A 20,943-nucleotide genomic window follows, 5' to 3' on the forward strand; every position below is an offset into this window, starting at 1 on the left:
AGTTTTGTTGTTTGCAGGTAAATGGATAGAACTGGAGAATATCATCTTAAAACCAAAGGCTGCATGTTTTCTCTCATATATGGAATATGGGCCCAATACAAATACAAGCAATATCATGCTGGCAGAGTAGCTCAAGTGGTAGAGCACCTGCCTAGCAAGCATGAGGTCCTGAGTTCAAACCCTAATACCACCACCACCACCACCACCAAAAAAAAAAAATACAAGCAATATCACATATACATACATATAAATATACACAGAACATGCACCCAAAAGTGGGACTGGTAGAGGAGACTAAGGGAGGAAGAAAAGAAGGAAAGAAAGATAGTGAATAATAGTGAAATAAATCGTATCTGTAGGAACAAATCCCATGGAAATACACTGAAAATTTCAACACAGGATAAGGGGAAAAGGACACAGAAGTGCGGTGTGTGTGTGGGGGGGGGTTACACTGACTTAAGCACAATACATTTACTGATATAATACCAAGACAAAATCCCACTGAACAATGAGCACACACCTAAACAATGAAGGACAAGAATGTGAAACAAGTCATGCTAAGGGGAGGGCATGACTGGGAGGGGGAGGGTAAATGAAGAAAATGAAGAAGCTGAACCTGGCTGATGTGCTTTCTATACAAGTGTGAATATGGAACATTGAAACCTGTTGAAATCGCCTTAAGAAGAGGACTGAGGTAGAAAGGAGAATAGTGGAGGGGATGAAACAATTCAGGGTATAATACATATATACGTGGAAATGTCACAAGGAAACTCCCTATATAACCATCATAAACAAAAATGTCTTTAAAAAAAAAATGAAGGAAAAGAAGGTAAAACAAGTCCTGTCAGGGGGTTGGTACCAGTGGTAGGGCATAAGGAAAGATGAAGGAGGGGGAATATGGTGGGAATATTATGTATTCATATATGAAAATGGTACAATGAGACCTACTGAAACTGTTCTACAAAGGGGATGAGGGGGATAAAGGAGAAAGATGGAGGAGGAGAAAGATGGAGGGGTGAGTCTAACTAAGACATATTGTAAGCACTTTTGTAAATATCACAATGTACCCTGATACAATTATAATACGCTAATAAATAAAAAAAGAAAAAAAATATGAATTTGGGGATGCAATTTCCATCCCCAAACTTTTGAGGGACACATTAGAGCCATAGCAGGTGGAAATTATTGAAATATGGCTGCTTTAAGCAAATGAATGGGATGGAATGGGGAGGAGAGGAGGATACAGTGTGGAGGGATGGATGGACTTCTCCAAAGCAGATTGGTAAAGTAGGACCACGCCAGCTACATCAGAATCACTGGGGGTGCACTGTGCTCTGTGATAATGAGATTCTGGACTCTGTGACAATATAAATGTATCATATAAATGTGCTATGCTCTTGGGGACATTCATTTTAATATGTAATATATTGCTGGTCTCCAAAACATAATACTTCAAAATCTAGCATTGTGGCATGGAGAGTCCTTTGACACTGGAAGGGTCTCAGAAGTAAGTAGCAAGTTCTCTTTGACCTTCTCATGCTCTCCTTTCTCCTTCTCCCATCTCTTCCTAAGGCAGCTCACAGAAACTAGAACTTCTCTCCCCCAAAGCAAGCCATAACACCTAGGAAGGTCACCCTCTGTCCTATTGCCACCTGAAAGGATGAATAAGCTCCTAAAGAGGGAGCTTTTTTTTTTTTTTTTTTTTTTGGCAGCCCTGGGGTTGGAACTCAGGACCTCATGATTGCTAGGCAGGCACTCTTACTGCTTGAGCCACTCCACCAGTCCAAAGAGAAGGATCCTCAATTCAGCTCCCAAATCACCCTCTGATTCGTAGGTTCTTGAATTCAACAATGAAAAGAATTTTGAAGAGATTCACGAAGAAGGGTCACAACGAAAGGGGCTAGCAAAGATTTATTAGTAAAGCAGAGTGAAACAGGAGAAATAAGAGGAGAAAGTGTGACACCCTCTGACATGCAGAGGCGGAAACTAGAGACTCAAAAGGCAGTCCTCTGCCCAGGCAAGGGGCGGGGAAGGGGGGCGTCTCCACTCCAGTTTGAACTTTGATCCTAGGGCCTTCAGTCTGGTGGCCTTCTGTCATTTTGTTAAGTTCCTGTTTTGATGTTATCACCCAAACATTGAGAGGATGGGTTTAAGGTAGCTTTACAAAGGGTCTGTGACATTGGTGTCTGCTTCTCGTGACCTTGAGCATTTCTTTCTAATCAAAGAATTACCTTATATTCTTGGACCAAATTACTCATCCAAGGGAACTGCAGCACAGTTAGCATCTAAAGGAAGAGGGGCATAGCAGAAGGCTATGCAGGTGAGTGCTTAAATGATTAATTCAACTTTTGCTGCTCTGGTGATTATAATCTTAGCTCATAGCTGTTGCTCTATTTTCAGATGTGTTTTGCTTTCTGGTTTCCCTGTCACCTTGGCCTATCCTGCCTCACTTTTGTCCCCTGAGGTCATAAGACCCTCGTGTAATAGGTGTCCTACCTTATACCTAGGGAGAGGGAATGCTACAGAGGTCAAGAAAAATCTGAACAAACAGAAATTTTGCTAGGTCACCTCCACCCACCCCCCAGTTTTTTTTTTACCATCAGATTGTATCCTTTTCATCCAATTACTTTGTCTACAGCTATTCACTTCTTTCATCAGACTTCACATAAAACTATATTTTCCCTGGGTCTTTGGATCCTCAATTCTGAAGCCCTCTTGTCATGTAAAACTTTGTTTAAATAACCTTGCTATGCTTGCCTGCTTTTTTTATAGGGGTGTCAATGTGAGTTTTGTAATTGGTGAGGAAAAGATATTACTTTTTTCCTTCTTCTACTATATCAAAATTGCTATTAAAAAACAATTACCCTTTAAGTTATACATAAATCATCTCATCAAAACTGACTATTTTTTTCTTTACATCTCTGCATTTTTTTCCAATAAAAAAGAGCTATGGGAAGGCCATGCTCATAAAAAACCAGCAGTCAGCTGGGAAAACTGGTTAGCAGTCTGCAAAAAACTGAAACTAGATCCATGTATATCACCCTATACCAAGATTAACTCAAAATGGATCAAGGATCTTACTATCAGACCACAAACTCTAAAGTTGATGCAGGAAAGAGTAGGAAATACTCTGGAATTAGTAGGTATAGGTAAGAACTTTCTCAATGGAACCCCAGCAGCACAGCAACTAAGAGATAGCATAGATAAATGGGACCTCATAAAACTAAAAAGCTTCTGCTCAACAAAAGAAATGGTCTCTAAACTGAAGAGAACACCCACAGAGTGGGAGAAAATATTTGCCAGCTACACATCAGACAAAGGACTGATAACCAGAATATACAGGGAACTTAAAAAACTAAATTCTCCCAAAACTAATGAACCAATAAAGAAATGGGCAAGTGAACTAAACAGAACTTTCTCAAAAGAAGAAATTCAAATGGCCAAAAAACACAAGAAAAAATGCTCACCATCTCTGGCAATAAAGGATATGCAAGTTAAAACCACACTGGGATTCCACCTCACCCCTGTTAAATAGCCATCATGAGCAACACCACCAACAACAGGTGTTGGCGAGGATGCGGGGGAAAAAGGAACCCTCTTACACTGTTGGTGGGAATGTAGACTAGTACAACCACTCTGGAAAAAAATTTGGAGGCTACTTAAAAAGCTAGACATCAATCTACCATTTGATCCAGCAATACCACTCTTGGGGATATACCCAAAAGACTGTTACTCCAGAGGCACCTGCACATCCATGTTTATTGCGGCACTATTCACAATAGCCAAGTTATGGAAACAGCCAAGATGCCCCAGCACTGACGAATGGATTAAGAAAATGTGGTATCTATACACAATGGAATTTTATGCAGCCATGAAGAAGAACGAAATGTTATCATTCGCTGGTAAATGGATGGAATTGGAGAACATCATTCTGAGTGAGGTTAGCCTGGCCCAAAAGACCAAAAATCGTATGTTCTCCCTCATATGTGGACATTAGATCAAGAGCAAACACAACAAGGGGATTGGACTATGAGCACATGATAAAAGCGAGAGCACACAAGGGAGGTATGAGGATAGGTAAGACACCTAAAAAACTAGCTAGCATTTGTTGCCCTTAACGCAGAGAAACTAAAGCAGATACCTTAAAAGCAACTGAGGCCAATAGGAAAAGGGGAACAGGTACTAGAGAAAAGGTTAGATCAAAAAGAATTAACCTAGAAGGTAACACCCACGCACAGGAAATCAATGTGAGTCAACTCCCTGTATAGCTATCCTTATCTCAACCAGCAAAACCCCTTGTTCCTTCCTATTATTGCTTATACTCTCTCTACAACAAAATTAGAGATAAGGGCAAAATAGTTTCTGCTGGGTATTGAGTGGGGGGAGCGGGAGGGGGTGGAGTGGGTGGTAAGGGAGGGGGTGGGGGCAGGGGGGAGAAATGAACCAAGCCTTGTATGCACATATGAATAATAAAAGAAAAATGAAAAAAAAAAAAACCCAGCAGTCAGCAAGTATCTATACAGTAGCTAAACTGTGTGCCAAAAGCAAAATTCATCACTTTTGACCATGTTAGATTTTAATTTGCAAACTAACGGCTTATTTCATTGCCAAAGAAATGTTAAAGAATGTTAGTACATCAAAAATGTGATTTAAAAATGCTAAAACTGGAAAGCCCAAGCAAAAGAGCAAAGACAAGTGCAATTTATCTCCCTTTTTATGTGCCTATACTCCCTAATGAGGACAAATAGTTTCTTGGAGTCGTTCAGTAAAACCTATCAGGAATGAGTTGGAAGACTAGGACAGTTACTTAATTGGCAGGACCCTGAGAAAAATAAAAATGCAGGGGGAAAAGCTCTTCCTTTCTTTGATTTTCTCTCTCTCTCTCCCTGGTAGTTTTTATTTGTATTTGATGTTACAACCCCTTGAGCACAAGAGTGGTCACAGGGTAAGTGTCAGCCCTCACAAGACCCTAGTCTGTGAATACCCCACCTACCTTCATCCCTGCCCAAGCCCCCACCAGGCAGCGACAGGAGTGAGGAGCTGGGGAGCCATTCCACAGAGGTGGGAGGAGGAGGAGCAAAACTGCTAGCAGCACTGGTGCAGTGTGTGATCAGAAGTCTTCCAAATCTGTGTCCTGCAGGAAGAATCCACAGCAGGGCACATGGGTGTAAAGGGAGTCTGTTAAAAGTTAGGGAGTTAGGGAAGGGAAATACAAAGGGAAGCATGGTGGGCACAGGTGAGTTTGCCAGCAGGGAGAGAGAGAGAGAGAGAGAGAGAGAGAGAGAGAGAGATTCTCTTTTTTAGGTACTTTAAAACTTACACTAATCTATGGGAAGGGAGAAGCCTGGTGATTCCCATCCAATTATCAATGATTGGGAGGATCATGGGCCATTCCCGGCCAGGTGCAGTGGTCTGGGCCATCCCTGGGCAACCTACATATGAGTCCCAAACTCTCCCTACTTCTAGCCTGCCTCAAAACCACATGAGCCGTGTGTGGAGGTTTCATTGCACTTCACATACAAGACATAAATTCAAACATACAACTAAGACAGGATAGATGGGATAAGATGACAAAAGAATTCCAGACAAATATATACCAAAAATTAAACCAGATTCAGGAGCTAAAAATGAAAGAATGTCAGATATGAAAGTGATGCACAGATGACACTTGCAGGAATTTCAGGTGCTCAGGGTTCTTGAACCTGCTCTGAGAATGAAAGCACAGACAGACTCCAACAGCAGAGGTTGGAAAGATTTTATTTGTAGAGAAGAGAAGAGAAAGACTGCATATTGGGGAATGCGGGGTGGGGGGGGACCCGGAAACCAGTGATCCCAGTGAGTCAGGGTGGGGAGTGGATTTTATAGCTTTTTTGCATTGCCTGAGGGCGGAGGTGCCTTTCAGATGCAGACGGGCATTCCCTAGGGAGAAGTGTCCCCTTGACCTCCCCTGGTCTGTCCTTCAAGTCCCCCCTCTCAGTGACCATCTTAACTGCTGTTAGGAATAGGGATGATGAAGTCTGCTGACAGGAGGCGATGAAAGGGCCCACAATATCAGGGCTGACCATAAGGGGGTTGTCAAGGGGACCATGGTAGTAGGTCATTTTCATCTCCATCAGAGGCATTTGTAGTTTGATGGATTCTAGGTGAGAAGAAACAAACTTGACAAGTAAGTTTAAAATGCAAGGCCCAAACACAAGCAAGAGAATAATGGCAACTATAGGCCCCAGAAAAGGTAGGAATCAAGTCATGGAGGGAAGCCAGGATTTTACTTGGTTCCATACCTGTGCAGAAACCTGAGTTTCAAGAGATTGCTCCCAGAGCCATTTAGCCTGTTGGAGAATGTAATCTGCACATTCCTCTACAATGCCTGAAGTGTTTATATATGTGCAACAGGAGGTATTGGTGATGGCACATAACCCACCTTGTTTGGCCAAAAGAAAATCTAGGGCTAGGCGGTGGTCCATGACCATACTGAAGAGGAAGATAGCCTTGAAACAGGGTCATAAAACATGGTAAGCTGTCAATGAAAAGCTGTAACCTCAGACAGAGCCATAAAACATGAGGAATTGCCCATTAGAGCCATGCAAAAGTTCAGGATCCAGGTGAAGGGCACCATGCAGAGATAAACACTCATTCCTGCATTCATTTCTCTCCACTTGTAAATAAACTTTCCAAAGCAGGCCTCCCCTGCTGTTCTTATCTAAACTTTAGGTCTCTAATCCACTACTAGCCCCTAATTTATGGGAGAGCACATTCCTTGTAACCTGATGCCCTGCACTGTCTTTTAAATATCTTGTGAATCTTTTGTTCAGTGCTCAGACACAGGTACACGTCCGGGCCCGCTAGCGTAAAATTAAAATCTGAGTTCTCCACTCCTCCGAGTGTCACTTGGTTTCTCCTCTGACTATGTTGCCACAACATTTGGAGGCCCCAGCGAGATTCCAACCTACTGGCCCCTTGTGTCACCAGCTGGCGGCTAGGCTGCATTGGGGTAGGGAGGGACACAGGACTGAAGGAGGTGGTGTGCCACCCGATGGTATTCCAGGTCCTCCTTCGCCCCATGCCCCAACTCTCTGAGCAGTCTTGACCCAGCTTGGACTCAAGGAGAAGTGGACCAACTCATCTGGCAGTCTCGTCCGGACTCGGTAAGCACCACCCCCAGGAAATCAGTCTTAAGTTAGGTCCCATCCTGCTGGATAGAAGAGGAGCTTGATCCATGCCCAGGAATCTACACGAGGAGTTCCACAGGTCAGGGACTTCTCCCAGAGAGGGGAAAGAAACTGTTATAACTTCAGTGTGAATGTGTGTGTGTGTGTGTGTGTGTGTGTGTGTGTGTGTGTGTGTGTGTGAATTTGTTTAAAGCATGGGCAAAATTTAATCTGCTTCTGGAATTCCAGCTCATTTTATGCGCACTTAAGTTGACATTTTTTCTGTCATGCTTAATTTATAAAACTTTTTGTGTGAGTATGTAAACATCTTTTTTTTTTGCAGAAATTAGAACACTTTATTATAAACATTTTCAGAATATAAACTGATTTTGTATGAAGACTCTTTGAAACTTTTAAAACTATATGTAATATAAGCTTATTATTATTATAATGTATTTCACTTTTCAACCTAGAAAACACATTGCAAGTTAGAACAAAGGAAAAAAAAAAAACCTAAATTGCATCATAGAGAAACCTAATGAACTAAAAAAATCTTGACTCAAAATTAAAACAAACCCAAAAAAGAAACAGATTCTGCAGTCTACAAATCCTCCAATTTAAAATAAATCATCTACCAGGGGAAAATAATTTCACCATCACAGCAATTTGATAAGTAAGAGCCACTCTCATAAAGGGAAATTAGATTATATATAAGAAAAACGTAGTAATTCTTTTGGAAAATGAGGAAAAGTAATTTTCATGGTGAAGAGCAAGTATACTAAATACTTCATGTTCACTTGGCCTTTGTTAGAAATTAAAAGTATCTGCTCACATAAGAAAAGTGGTAAGAACATGAACATCATATAACCAGGTTCCAACTATTTTTTTCAATTTAACTTCAAAATCCAAGGATAGACTGGTCCCAAAGCATTTCCTCCTCTGTACTTTCTTTGCCATGTTCCTTTTTCTCTTTTCTATGCTTACGGTCCTCTTTCTTAGAGGATGCACCTCGGTTTTTTTTCTCCTTTCGATCCTTAAGCTTTTCTGTACTGACCTGTACAGTTTCTGTTTCCACCTTTGTTTTTTTACTTTGGATGCTCTTATGTTTGTCTGAATCCATTTCCTCAGAACTTCTTTTATTCTTATGCTTGGGCCGTTCGTCCTCTGTTTTTTCTCTGCCTTCCTCTGGGTGCCTTTTCCTCTTCTGATGTATCTGTTTACGACTGGTTTGAGGGGCACTGGTACTGTGTTCTAAGGAGAGGTGCTTGTGAACTCCGGATTCTACATTGTATGAACCACAATTATATTCTTGTTGACTAAGGTTCAGGGGCACTGGTTTTTCTGAGAAACAGTCCCTGGTGAATTGACAGTAGCCCAGAGAGTCTAGTCTCAGCTTGCTGTCATGAGTTGGTAACCACCGAGGCAAACGGTTTTCTACTTTTTGTGAAATATTGCATGATCTTGGGTAGGTCTGCATAGTTCCAGATGGGAGTCTTTGATCAAACATTCTATACCTGTGTCTGGAATCAACCTCTTCTCTGTACCCACAGGTTTCCAAATAGTCCTCTCTCATTTTTCTGAAACAAGTCTTTGGCTCTAAGCCTCTGGCTTTCTGTACTTTAATATAATCTTCGAGTTCATCTTGAAAAGAGTCAGATGACTTCTTTGAATGCTTCATTAGGTTGACAAAAAGGGATTCTCCTTATCAGGCCAAGGACTTGGTGGAGAAATCTGATCATATTCACCCATTAATTGCTTTAGTTTCTCTATATGAACCATCTGCAAATAGTGAGCCTGTGCAACAACCAGGAAGCTAAGACACCATGATGCAGAGATTACAACATTTATTTTTTTTGTCCAATACTCTACTCCCATTCACCTCATAATGTGAAGTCTTTCACTACTCAAACTGTAGCATTACTCCACAGATGCCTTGTATAAAAAGCTGTATTTATTCATTGAATGTGGTTATCTCTTCTCTGAGGCAGGGGCGGGCGTCTACAACTACTGTCCCCCTCCCCACCAACGCCGCCGGCCAGGGAATAGGCTGCGGTGGAGGTGGCGGAGAGGCAGGAACACCGCTGCCACTGCCGCCACCTCCACCGCCAAGCAGGCGGGTGGGAGGAGGGCTGTAAACATCTTCAAAATCGTTCTTAAATTGCTACTATAAGGTTAATGTGATACTCAAGGTAACAAAAACCAGGGTATTTGTTTTAAAGATCTTTGTTATAAACTGCATAGGCTTTTACATTTAAATATGCAAACATCTTAAGGATGATTCTTATTACAGAGTAAATGTAAAAGTTATTACTCTGTTCTACTGCTACCTTAAACAACAAAAATAGGTTTTTCAAACTTATTTCAATCAGGTCTCACTAGGATGCAGACATTCAGGGGTTAACACTCTGGCTCAGCCCGAAAGGGAAAAAAAAAAAGGGCTACAGTCTACAACAAAAAATCTTAAAATTTAGGTAGTTAAAATGACCTTAGCCTGATTCATTCTGTTATAAATAAAATCTGGGATTTAATTCTCTCTTAATTAACAAATTCTTTCTATTAACAAATGAGCTTTCTATAAATTACTTTTATACAAAAATAATTTCAGTGTTGCTTTCTTTCTTATTTTTTTTCATACAAATGTAAAGCTCTAAGTTAAAAGATTTTATGAGTTATTTTCAACAAGTAACAAAAATATATAAAAGGTACTAAGGATATGGTTTTTCCAAAATAAATAAAGGGTTAAAAAAATACTTCTAGATAAAGAGGAGGATAAAGACCAGCTCCCCAGAGGATACAAAATAAATTGTCACAAAGAAACAGAGTAAATTGTCATAAAATGATACAGCTTATAGATGGTATATAACTGATTAAGTTAACTAAAATACAGTTACATTAAAGGTTTTATAAGATCAAAATTTAATGTACTGATGTTAAACTAAAACTTAATTCTTTAAGCTCATAACAAGGCTACCTTAAAAATACTATATTGGTCTAGATAACATTTACCAAAAAAATTGTCTTATAATGGTTTTGTTTTGTCAAGATAACTCAGAAATTTTTGATACTACAGGTTAATCCATAAATTTGTCAAGATAACAAGAGTTTATTAAAACAAAGAGAGACAAGAGGCAGCTGAACACAGGGAGTACTGCTGCACTGATATGAGGGTTAAGACAGATTTACTTATGTAAAGCCAAAGTGCGCCCTCCAGATAGGATATAAATAAATAAATAAATAAATAAATAAAAAACTTCAAAAGGAACACTACACTGGAACTCAAGATCTCCAGTTTTTATTAGACACACAGAGTGGGGATATTAGTTCTACTCCTTCCACATGGCAGGTGGAGGGAATTTTTCCCTGGGATGACCAGATTGGGCCTGTTATTTTAGGGGGGCTCCATTGACTACTGGTTGCTGGGATCCTGCTGTATGTCATGAGACATTCGTTAATGTCAACAACCTGGAATGTGATCCCTTATCAATATCTGAACCATGATTCTTGGCCACTATGTTTCCTAACTCTACACTTAGTCCCCATAATTATTTACCTGTGTTCTCTGGTGATTTTTGTTGGGGTTTCAACTACTAAGGTAACTGAGTCATGTTCATTTAGGAGTTGGTTTATGTTGGGGCTAACAAGAACAGCCATATTAGGACCAGACCTCCTCCCACCTTGCAGATGGCTCACCTTTGTCATCCTGGATATATGCCAGGGACAGTTGGGCAGACAGTGACCTTCCTGATACTTTTCCACCAGCCCCCTATGTCTAGCCCAAGCCTGGTATGGCAATGGGCTCTTGCTCTCTTGCTGGGTTCCCCCTCCACTGAGCTCCTGCTTAAATAATAAACCCTGTACCAGTGTTTGAGCTGTCTCTGTGCCTATTCCATGTCTCTTATTTTCTAACAGTTATATAAAATTTTCTAGATGACCTCATGGTTAAACAACTGTTGTCTTGGGTGATTCTAATATAGTTGGTAACCTGGGCTAGTTTGTGACTAGGCTGTTTGGGTTTACTAAAACTGTTCATTCCCCCTACAACTGATAAAAATCTAAAATTTTACTTCAAGAGCAACAACTAAATTAATATGTGTATTAACCTCTATAGAGTTGTGATGCTGTTGCTGGTTCCTGTGTATTAAATATATTTGTATTTTTCAAGTATATCAAGCCTTCTACAATACAAAATTTAGATAAACATGGTAACAAAAAGTTAGCGGTACTGATGTACTGTTCTGTTAGTTGCTAAATTGTACATCAAAATTTTAACCATGGCTCTTTTAAGTTTTTGTCATTTCAGTTCTGATCCTCCTGGGATATTTGCAATCAAGTCCATCTGCTTTTGTTAGGTTCTGTTTTGTATTGTCCTTGTCTAAAGTCCACTGCCTAAGAGCCATTCATTCTAAGCCTCTTTGTTGCTTAAATTTGGCCAAAAGAGCCTAATTGGCACTGACTCCTGCCTGATCTGCTCATTATTCCCTCCCAATGTGGGACCGAAACCAAACAAACAGAATCCAGGAAAAAGCAGCCAATCAAGAAAGATCTTCAGTCTACAGACATACCACCCTGAACTCGCCCAATCTCATCTGATCTTGGAAGCTAAGCAGAGACAGGCCTGGTTATTACTTGGATGAGAGACAGATCTTCAGGAGAGACTGTTCAGAGACTAGCAATTTGGAGACAAAGAGGGGAATACCATCAAAGTTCCAATGGAGTCATTGGTGCCAGACCTGTCAAAGATAACCAAGGCCGAGAGGATTAAAGAGATGGTTCTTATGCATGTGTGGCTATCTGACATTAAAGATCTTCGAGATACAAACTCATATTTTTTAGATAGGGTCTTCTACTAAAATAGAGACAAAACAACTATTTTTACTGGCTCTAAACATGTCCTTTAATACTTAAAGATGGTGTTTTTAACTTAAAAAAAAATAACGAGTTTTCTTGGACATATATACTGACAGTATATTGTTGCCAAGGTAATTCTACTCAGTTTAAAAAAAAAGGGTTAGATGATACATAAAAGATTAAAAAGAAACTACTCCAACCCAGTTGTACGGGTCCCCATCTAGTAAAGTCAGCAGCTCTTACGGCTGTAAAAGTTGCAGGTGTCACTCCCGGGATTCATCACTCCTATATAAAAAGACAGCCGCCCCTGCAGAGCCCAACATCTGACAGGCTGTCATGACTCCACTAACCCCCCTCAGATTAAGGTTCCAGAGACCGTCACAACAGCACGCCATCACTGGAGAGATCTCCAGCCCTGCCCTAGCCGCATCCCAGAAGCTGGTTGGTCAGTGCATGGCGGAAGCCTGAGGATTCGTCCACCAGGACACAAATGTGTCCTCTTCTCTGTCACCCATACCTTGTCCTGCTGAGCATTGCTGCAATCTGTTCGCACTAGGACTGGCTGTCACTGCTCCCCAGGATTGGAGCATAGACCAGAGATTACTGCTGGCCTTCTGTTACCTCCTCATAGTAGGAAGCCTTACTGCTGTTCAGTGTTTTCTGTAGCCCAGACCCCAGTCTCAGGCTTGAGGTCTCTGATGTGTTATTGTCTTCTGACTCTACTGCATTTTAATTTTGTTCAATCCAGAGGCCAGGATGACTGCTCAGCTTGTCTAAAGCCACTTTCCTTCCAGGGAAAACTGTGGTATGCTTTCACCTTTTACCAATATCTGTCACCCGTGTGCAGCATATTAATTTCTGAATGCATCAGGGAAGGGAAAATGTACTATAAAGAAAGCTGATAGGCCTAACTGGGTTGCAAAAACAAAGGCACTTTAGGGCAGATGGTTTGCTGGCAGAAAGACAGGGACCCCTTAAAGTCATGGAACAGGGGAGGAAATAAATCTCCTTGTGTCACCCTACCCTTCCACCCCACCCCCATATCAGTTTACTAAGGGGGGGAGCCACAGATCTAGAGAGGCCACCAGAGGTGATTACCTAGGTGGACCTGGGTCAGTAAAAGACATTGATCTGCCTCCACCATGACCCCCATTAAGGCTTCCTTTTAGGACAGGAAACCTTCACTTGGAATCTCAACTGTACAGTTACTGCCATTAGATGTACAGTTGACAGGCTATGGTGAACCAGCCTGGGAATCTTCCTTGTTTGAGGGACCCTTGCTTACCAGTACTTGCCAGCTGACTGGAAGGACATTTGCACATTAGCATTCATCACCCCAGATAAACATAGTGCCTAACAGTCAGCCCCCTCCACCTTTAATGGCTCATGTGCAGTCAAAGAGAGCTATCCAAGTCATACCTTTATTAATCGGACTGGGGATAATGACTGGGAAAGGAACAGACATAGGAGGGACTGCCTCATCAGCCACCTACTATAATCAATTATCTGTGGACCTAACAAATGACATAAAATGAGTGGCTAGGTCTATAGTGACCATGCAGGGCCAGCTGAACTCTAGCATCAGTGGTCCCCCAAAACCAGACAGGGTTGGATTTACTCACTACCAAAAAGGAGGGCTTTGACTTTTCTTAAACACAGAGTGTTGTTTTATGTAAAGTCATATCTGAGATACGGCTGATTCCATTGTCTGGCCCTCTCCTTATGCTTCTATTGACACTTGTGTTTGGTATGTGCCTTCTTAACGCCATAATTAACTTCATCAGCTCGCAAATGGAGGTGATAAAGTTACAGCTCCTGGTAACACAATGTAGGTCTTTGGGACAAGAAAACCTTATAAGATTTCTAAAGTCTAGTGTTGATGCTTGTCCACAAGTGGAAAAAGCATCAAAAGGGGGGAATGAAGAGGAAGATAGCCTTGAAACAGGGTCGTAAAACATGGTAAGCTGTCAATGAAAAACTGTAACCTCAGACAGAGCTGTAAAACATGAGGAATTGCCCATTAGAGCCATGCAAAAGTTCAGGATCCAGGTGAAGGGCACCGTGCAGAGATAAACACTCATTCCTGCATTCATTTGTCTCCACTTGTAAATAAACTTTCCAAAGCAGGACTCCCCTGCTGTTCTTATCTAAACCTTAGGTCTCTAATCCACTACTAGCCCCTACTTTATGGGAGAGCACATTCCTTGTAACCTGATGCCCTGTACTGCCTTTTGAATATCCTGTGAATCCTTTGTTCAGTGCTCAGACACAGGTACACGTCTGGGCCCGCTAGCGTAAAAATTAAAATCTGAGTTCTCCACTCCTCCGAGTGTCACTTGGTTTCTCCTCTGACTATACTGCCACAAAAATACAGGCAAGGGATGACAAAGACCTTTGTATGTCCTTAATGACAAGGCCTACCTGATCTGAGGTGTCCTCTACCACTTTGGTTAGGTTTTTTGCAGTTACATGATTGGCAATCACCCCACAGCTGAATCCAGCAAGGGCTGCAACTAACGCTGTTATCCCTAAAACTATTAAAGTAACCTCTCCTTTATCTCTATGGGAAGCTGTTCCTGTTGTAGTTAGCATTCCTCTCTCCTTCCAGATGGCTGCATGAGAGTGCAGGATCAGGAAGGCATACTTAGAATCTGTATAGATGTTGACTCTGTTCTTTTGACAGTCTTAGGGCTTCTGTTAGGGCCATTAATTCTGTCAATTGAGCACTTGTATTAAGAGGAAGAGGACCTGATTTGAGGATGCCAAATTCTGTCAGAACTGCAAACCCTGTATGTCTGACACCATTTTTGACAAAGGAACTGCCATCAGTGTATAATTCTAGATCTGGGTTTTTTTTAAGGGCCGGTCAGTTAAGTCAGGTCAGGCAGCATAATTTTCCATAAGTACCTCCTCACACGCGTGCTCAGGATTTCCTTCTGCCTCTGGTAGAAGGGATGCAGGATTTAGGCTCTGACAGGTCCTTAAAGTTAGTTCGGTTCCTCCCAGAAGCTGGGCCTGGTATTTAAGTAGACGGCTGTCAGATAGCCAAAATTTTCCTTTTAAGTTTAAAATTCCCCCTAGGTCGTGTGGGGTATAAACCATTAAGGGGTGGTTTTGGATAAGTTTTTGAGCTTCAGGCACTAGAAGGCTTACTGTAGCCATTGTTCTAAGGCATCCTGGCCATCCCTTGGCTAACTGATCTAACTCTTTGCTTAAGTAGCTGACTGGCTGGGGAGTGATGCCCTGGAGCTGAGTCACCATGCCCAAGGCCAGTCCTCCCTTTTCATAGACATATAATTGAAACTTGTCTTGTACTGTGAGATCCATGGCTGAAGCAGTCATAAGAGCCTTTTTTAATTGATGGAATGCACTTTCTGACTTGTCATCCCATTCAATAAAGGGCTGGGGATCCTTCTGTGCTTTCTTAAGGATTTGATAAGGGCCTGGCTAGGTCTGTATATCCCAGGATCCAAATTCTACAGTATCCTGTAACTCCCAAAAAGGCCCTCAATTGCATTAGAGTTTTAGGTACAGAAAACATCAGGATTGGATGGATTCTATCTTCTCTTAGAGCCCTCATTTCTGTCTCCAGGACAAGACCTAAATATGTAACCCTAGACTGACACAATTGGGCTTTTTCTTTAGAGATTTTATAACCTCTATCTGCTAAGAAGTTTAGTAAGGACTCAGTGGCTCATGAAATGAAGGCTCACTTGGTCCACAGAGCAGGAGCTCATCTACATATTGTAGCAGAGTAGCTTGTGGGTATTGCCACTCTGCCAAGTCTTGAGTTAGAGCCAACCCAAAGAGGTGGGGGCTGTCTCTGAATCCCTAGGGGAGGACAGTCCAAGTGACCTGTCCAGACTTTCTTGTGGGGTCCTCAAAGGCAAAGATAGGTTGGCTTATAGGATGGAAGAGAATGCAAAGGAAGGCATCCTTTAAGTCCAGGACAGAGTAGTAAGGGGTACCTGGAGGTATTTGGGCTAAAATTGTGTAGGGATTTGGAACTACAGGATAGAGAGGCACTACTGCTTCACTGATCATTAGAGATCCTGGACTAGCCTCCATTTGTTAGGTCCCTTTCTGATACCGAGAATAGGAGTATTATATGGGCTGGAGCATTCTATTAGCAGTCCCTGTCTCTTTAAGTCTTTGATTATGGGAATTAGCCCCTCTTTAACTTCTGGTCTTAAAGGATATTGTTTTTGATGGGGAAACCAGGAAGGGTCCTTGAGATGAATTAGGACTGGGACAGCTGTTTATGCCTGTCCCACAGTGTGTCCATCCATCCACACTGTGGGGTCTACTTGTTCCTCTATTAGGGGCAAGCAAAAGTACTCTTCTGGGGTAAAAGGAGCTGTACCCCCAATTTAGATAGATGGTCTCAGTTTCTGGGACAATTAAAAAGCAGCGACAGAAATGGAAATCTCCCCAGGATCAGGCTAAAGGCTGAGTGAAATAATGCTCTAGAGGCTGGCCTGATATGCCCAAACAGTAATTTTCTTGGAGGATCTGGGTCCAGGAGAGAAAGGAATAGCTGAGATGCTGGCTCCAGTATTGATAAGGAGGCTGACTTTGTGCTTAACCGGGGCTCCTCTGCTTTTACAGTGGTTACAGAGCCTGTATGGGAGGCCCCGGGACCCATCATTGGGTAGGCGGCTCTGGCCTCAGTTCCTCTGGGAACCAAGGACAATGTGCCTTCCAATGTTTTCCCAAACAAATGGGGCAGGGTCCCAGAGGTAGCTTTCTCTGGAGACACTCCCTCCTTAAGTAGTATGCCTGACCACATTGAAAGCATGTCTTCAGTTTGGACTTTGCCCTTGGGAAGCCTCTCTGAGAGCTGTGATCAGAGCCTCCTGCCACTTATCCTTTCTCTTTTCCTTTTCCAGGTCCTTCTTTTCTTTTTCTAAGTCCCTATTATAGTATACAGACATGGCTACATGGACCAATTGGTCTAGATCTCTGCTCCCTTCAGCCACCAGTTTCTGAAGCTTTTTATGGATATCTGGTGCTGACTGTGTTAGACATTTATCTTTTAGGACAATTTCCTCTTCCTGTGACTCTGGTATAATGTTGGTATGCTTTTGTAAAGCATCCTTAAAGTCTCTGTAGGAAAGCTACTGAGGTTTCTAAGGGTCCTTGCTGTACAGTGTGACTTGGGAGTAATTAAGAGGTTTTACCTTGACTCTCTTTAGACCCTCAAGAATGTAGTGGATGAAATGGTTATGACTCCATTCATCCTTGTCATTTTCAGGGTCCCATTTAGGGTCATACCTAGGTACTGCCTGACCTCCTGTTGGAGTTGGGAATTGAGGTTCCCTTTTAGGTATCTAATGCCTTTGTCTTTCTTCTCCCTCCCCTTCCTCCTCCTCCTGTGAGGGCCCAGTCTGAGACAGGCCTGTAGGGCCACTTTTATCTAAGTGATAATTGTCTCCAGCTGTGACTGCCTGCTCTAGTACCCACTGTTTCTCCAGAGAAATGTGGGTCTGAGATAGCAATAGCATTACATCTTTCCAGCTCAATTCAAAGTTTTGGCTGACTTCTCTAAATGCCTAGATGTACTGATCTGGGTTTTCTGTGTAATTTCCTAAATCCTTTTTTATTTCTTTAAGTTCACTCACTCTAAAAGGAACATGAGCCCTATCCCCTCCAGGAATTAACTGGAGGGGATAGAGTCCTGTGGGACAGCATCTAGTGTGTAAGGTAGCTGGGTAAGGGGGAAGAGGGGGAGCTAATGGAGCATTAGATGGGGTTTTTTGGTTCAAGGGAGGGGGCTTTTTGCAAAGAGTCACCATAGCCTGGGTATCTAGCCTGCATTTGTTTAGTCATTTTGGGTGGTCTCTTAGGAAAAAGAACAATTGAACATATGGAACTTCGGTCCACTTTCCCTCCTTTTTACAGAACATATCTAATTGAAGAATTGTATTATAATTAATGCTCCTTCCTTCGGGCCATTTTTCCTCATCTCCCAGAGGATACTGTGGTCAAGCCTGGGTGCAGTAAAACTTGAGATGCTTTTGCTGAAGACTTCCTGGATCAAGATCTTTCCAATGTTTTAACAAGCAGGAAAGAGGGGATCCTTCCTGGATCCTTGAGGCTTGATTCCCCATCTAAAAAAGGGAAACAAGGGAAAATTGGTCACCTTAATAGAGATTTTTCCTTTTATCTAGGCGTTCCCAGATGAGGAGAAACTCTAGTAAGAGAGAGCATCCCTTTCTCCCTTGCTCCTTCCACTGTTGCTTGTGGGTAAAGTTGTGGAGGATTTACAGATATTTCAGGTGCACCCAAGCCCCCTTAGATGATCTATGACCAATCTCTCATCTATTTTGACTTGCCTGTTTGCCCTGCAACCCAGATAGGTCTAGTTCTCCTCTACCAGCTGAATGCTTGTAATTAAAAAAAAAACTCTATCATAAAGTAACCAAGAGGGATTGCATGGCCAGAAGGAGGACCCCTGTAGAGGCATGGATGGGGACTCCTGATGAAGTAGACTTTTGTCCCCCTATATATTCTGTGAGGTATATATGCTTTTTATGAAGACAGAGAGTGAGAGCATTTGAAGGCTTTTGCTCCAGTAAAGGGCAAAAACAGAGACCTGAAGTTTTTGCCTTTTAACTGTTTTTTTTTTTTTTTTGCTTTTTGCTTTCCCTGAAGGCAGGGTACAGAACTGTTTAACCAGTTAACCTAATGCTTGACAAAGACAGTTAAGCCTAAATTGGAGATTAGCACTTTCTGGTGCCTGTAGGGATTTTCCCCAAACTCCCTGAAGAAAGCTCACTGCTGTTTAGAGCAAAGGGGGGAGGGGGACACTCATCCTGAACTACTTGGGAAAGGGGAAGGAGAGGATGAGGGTTGGGGGAAAAGAGAGTTTCCAGGCTCAATGCATGAGGGATTATTGGTCATCACTGCTGTCCAGGTCGATCCTGCCCAAAGGCAGTACTGGAGCACTGGAAGCAAGAGGTGACCTCCACTCTCAGGCCATGGAAACCATGAAGGAAGCATAAGAGATCTGATTGTCTGTTTGCTGCAGACATAGCTGGAGGGGTCTGAGACTTAGTTGCCTTTGGAGCCTCAGGACAGGTCAGGAAGTTGTGTCTCCAGCCTTTGGGTGACACTGGGGAGTGTCCCAGCCAGAACACCTTTTTTAGCTTGAAGACAAACTTTCCTTTCCACCAGCTGTTTTTGGACCTCCTCTTCAGCAGGTCAGATCTTAAAAGAGAGAAAGTTAGAGTTTAAAGACAGGAAAAAAGCCTCAGTGCACTGAAGTTGGGCTCCACCCACATTGCATTGGCAGTGCAGTATAAACCCCCTCCTGGCATCTGAGTTCCCTCAGATTGCCTGCCGTACAGCTGTAATGGGCTCAGAGCTTTTCCTCAGTTTCTCAAGGGAGAAACCCTCCTTAACAAGACAGAGAGAGAGAGAGAGAAAAGGTCAACTGAGAGTTCCACCATAGCTAGGCCATGGTGGTGGTGGTGGGGTCTTTCCTGGAAAATAGACTCCACCAGAGTGCTGGACACTCATGGTCACGTTCCTAGGCAGTCTTTCCCAGTTTTGCCCAACCTATTCCAACATCAGGTGACAGCTGGTCCCTTCATGTATTGCCAAATATGATAGTTGGAAAGATTTTATTTGTAGAGAAGAGAAGAGAAAGACTGCATAATGGGGAATTCAGGTGGACCTGGAAACTGGTGATCCCAGTGAGTCAGGGTGGGGAGTGGGTTTTATAGCGTTTTTTGCATTGCCTGAGGGCAGAGGTGCCTTTCAGATGCAGACAGGCATTCCCTAGGGAGAAGTGTCTCCTTGACCTCCCGCAGTCTGTCCTTCAAAAGAATCCCAGGAACTAAGGCTGAAAAATCATAAGAGCAACAAGGAATTGAATCAACAATTCAAGAATTATATGCCTGTATTCCTTCTATCACCCTCCCTCTCTTTAGGATTAAATAAGAAACAATTTTCTTAGATGAATGATTTGGTCTGACGAAAAAGGATTCCTAAGATCACAGGAGGCAGATGCCCATATCTCCATATTTTGGGTAAGAGTGAACTCACCTTAAACTCATTATCTCAGTGTTTGGGTGATAACATCAAGATAAGAACTTCAGAAAACAATTAAATGTTTCTACCAGGTAATGTGATCACTTATCTAGGAAAAGATTAAGCCAGGTTCCTCAGCTTAATCAGAGGGTATAAATATTCCTAGAAGGAGAACCGCCATTTTGAGCCTCTTCCTGCATGTTACTGGGTGTTCTTTCCTTTTCTGTATCTCCCCACTTGGTCCTTCTTGCTAAATAAATCTTTGCTGGATTTCTATTTCATGAGTTTCCATTTTGTGAAATTTCTCAAAATGCTTTTTCATCTTGGATTTTAAAAGAATTTGAATCAAGTGAGAACTGGGGAGCTGAGTCCATGATTTTTACACACACACACTTTTTATTGGAATCCTTCTCATCCCAAATGGTTTCCCAGTGTGGGGGGTGGGCAAAAAAAGTTAATAATTTCAAGATGGCTGCCAGGTGCTTGTGACTCACACCTGAAATCCTGGTATTCAGGAGGCAGAGATCAAGAAAATCACAGTGTGAAGCCAGGGTGGGCAAAGAACTCGAGAGACCCTATCTTAAAAATACCCAGCACAAAAAAAGGGCTGGTGGAGTGGCTCAAGTGATAGAGCATCTGCCTAGCAAGTGTGAGGCCCTGAGTTCAAATCCCAGTACCACAAAAAAAAATAGTAATTTCAAGATGACGGCCACAAAGCACTGACCCTCAAGCACAGGACCTGTCTTCAGAGATGGCCCCACAAGAGCATCAGGTTATAAGAATGTGCTACTCGATCTTAGGACATCCACAAAGTTGTTAGAACAAAAACTGGAAGATGTTCGTATTTTAAACACCACTTTTTTAAAAAGGGAACAAAACTTGAATTTTTGTTTTTTGTCAGGTGTAGGCAGTT

At 42.2% G+C, this 20,943-nt stretch overlaps 1 protein-coding gene across 1 annotated transcript; it reads right to left on the reverse strand.

Moving 5' to 3' along the window:
- Positions 1-7,592: 7,592 nt before the first annotated feature.
- Positions 7,593-9,271, reverse strand: LOC109692209 (lysine-rich coiled-coil protein 1-like). Its single transcript, XM_020172696.2, has one exon. The coding sequence runs from the start codon at positions 8,824-8,826 to the stop codon at positions 8,047-8,049; it is 780 nt and encodes a 259-aa protein (XP_020028285.1). The 5' UTR covers positions 8,827-9,271; the 3' UTR covers positions 7,593-8,046.
- Between the last annotated feature and the right edge of the window lie 11,672 nt (positions 9,272-20,943).

The sequence above is a fragment of the Castor canadensis genome, chromosome 8 (genome assembly GCF_047511655.1).
Source record: "Castor canadensis chromosome 8, mCasCan1.hap1v2, whole genome shotgun sequence".
Taxonomy (NCBI): Eukaryota; Metazoa; Chordata; class Mammalia; order Rodentia; family Castoridae; genus Castor; species Castor canadensis.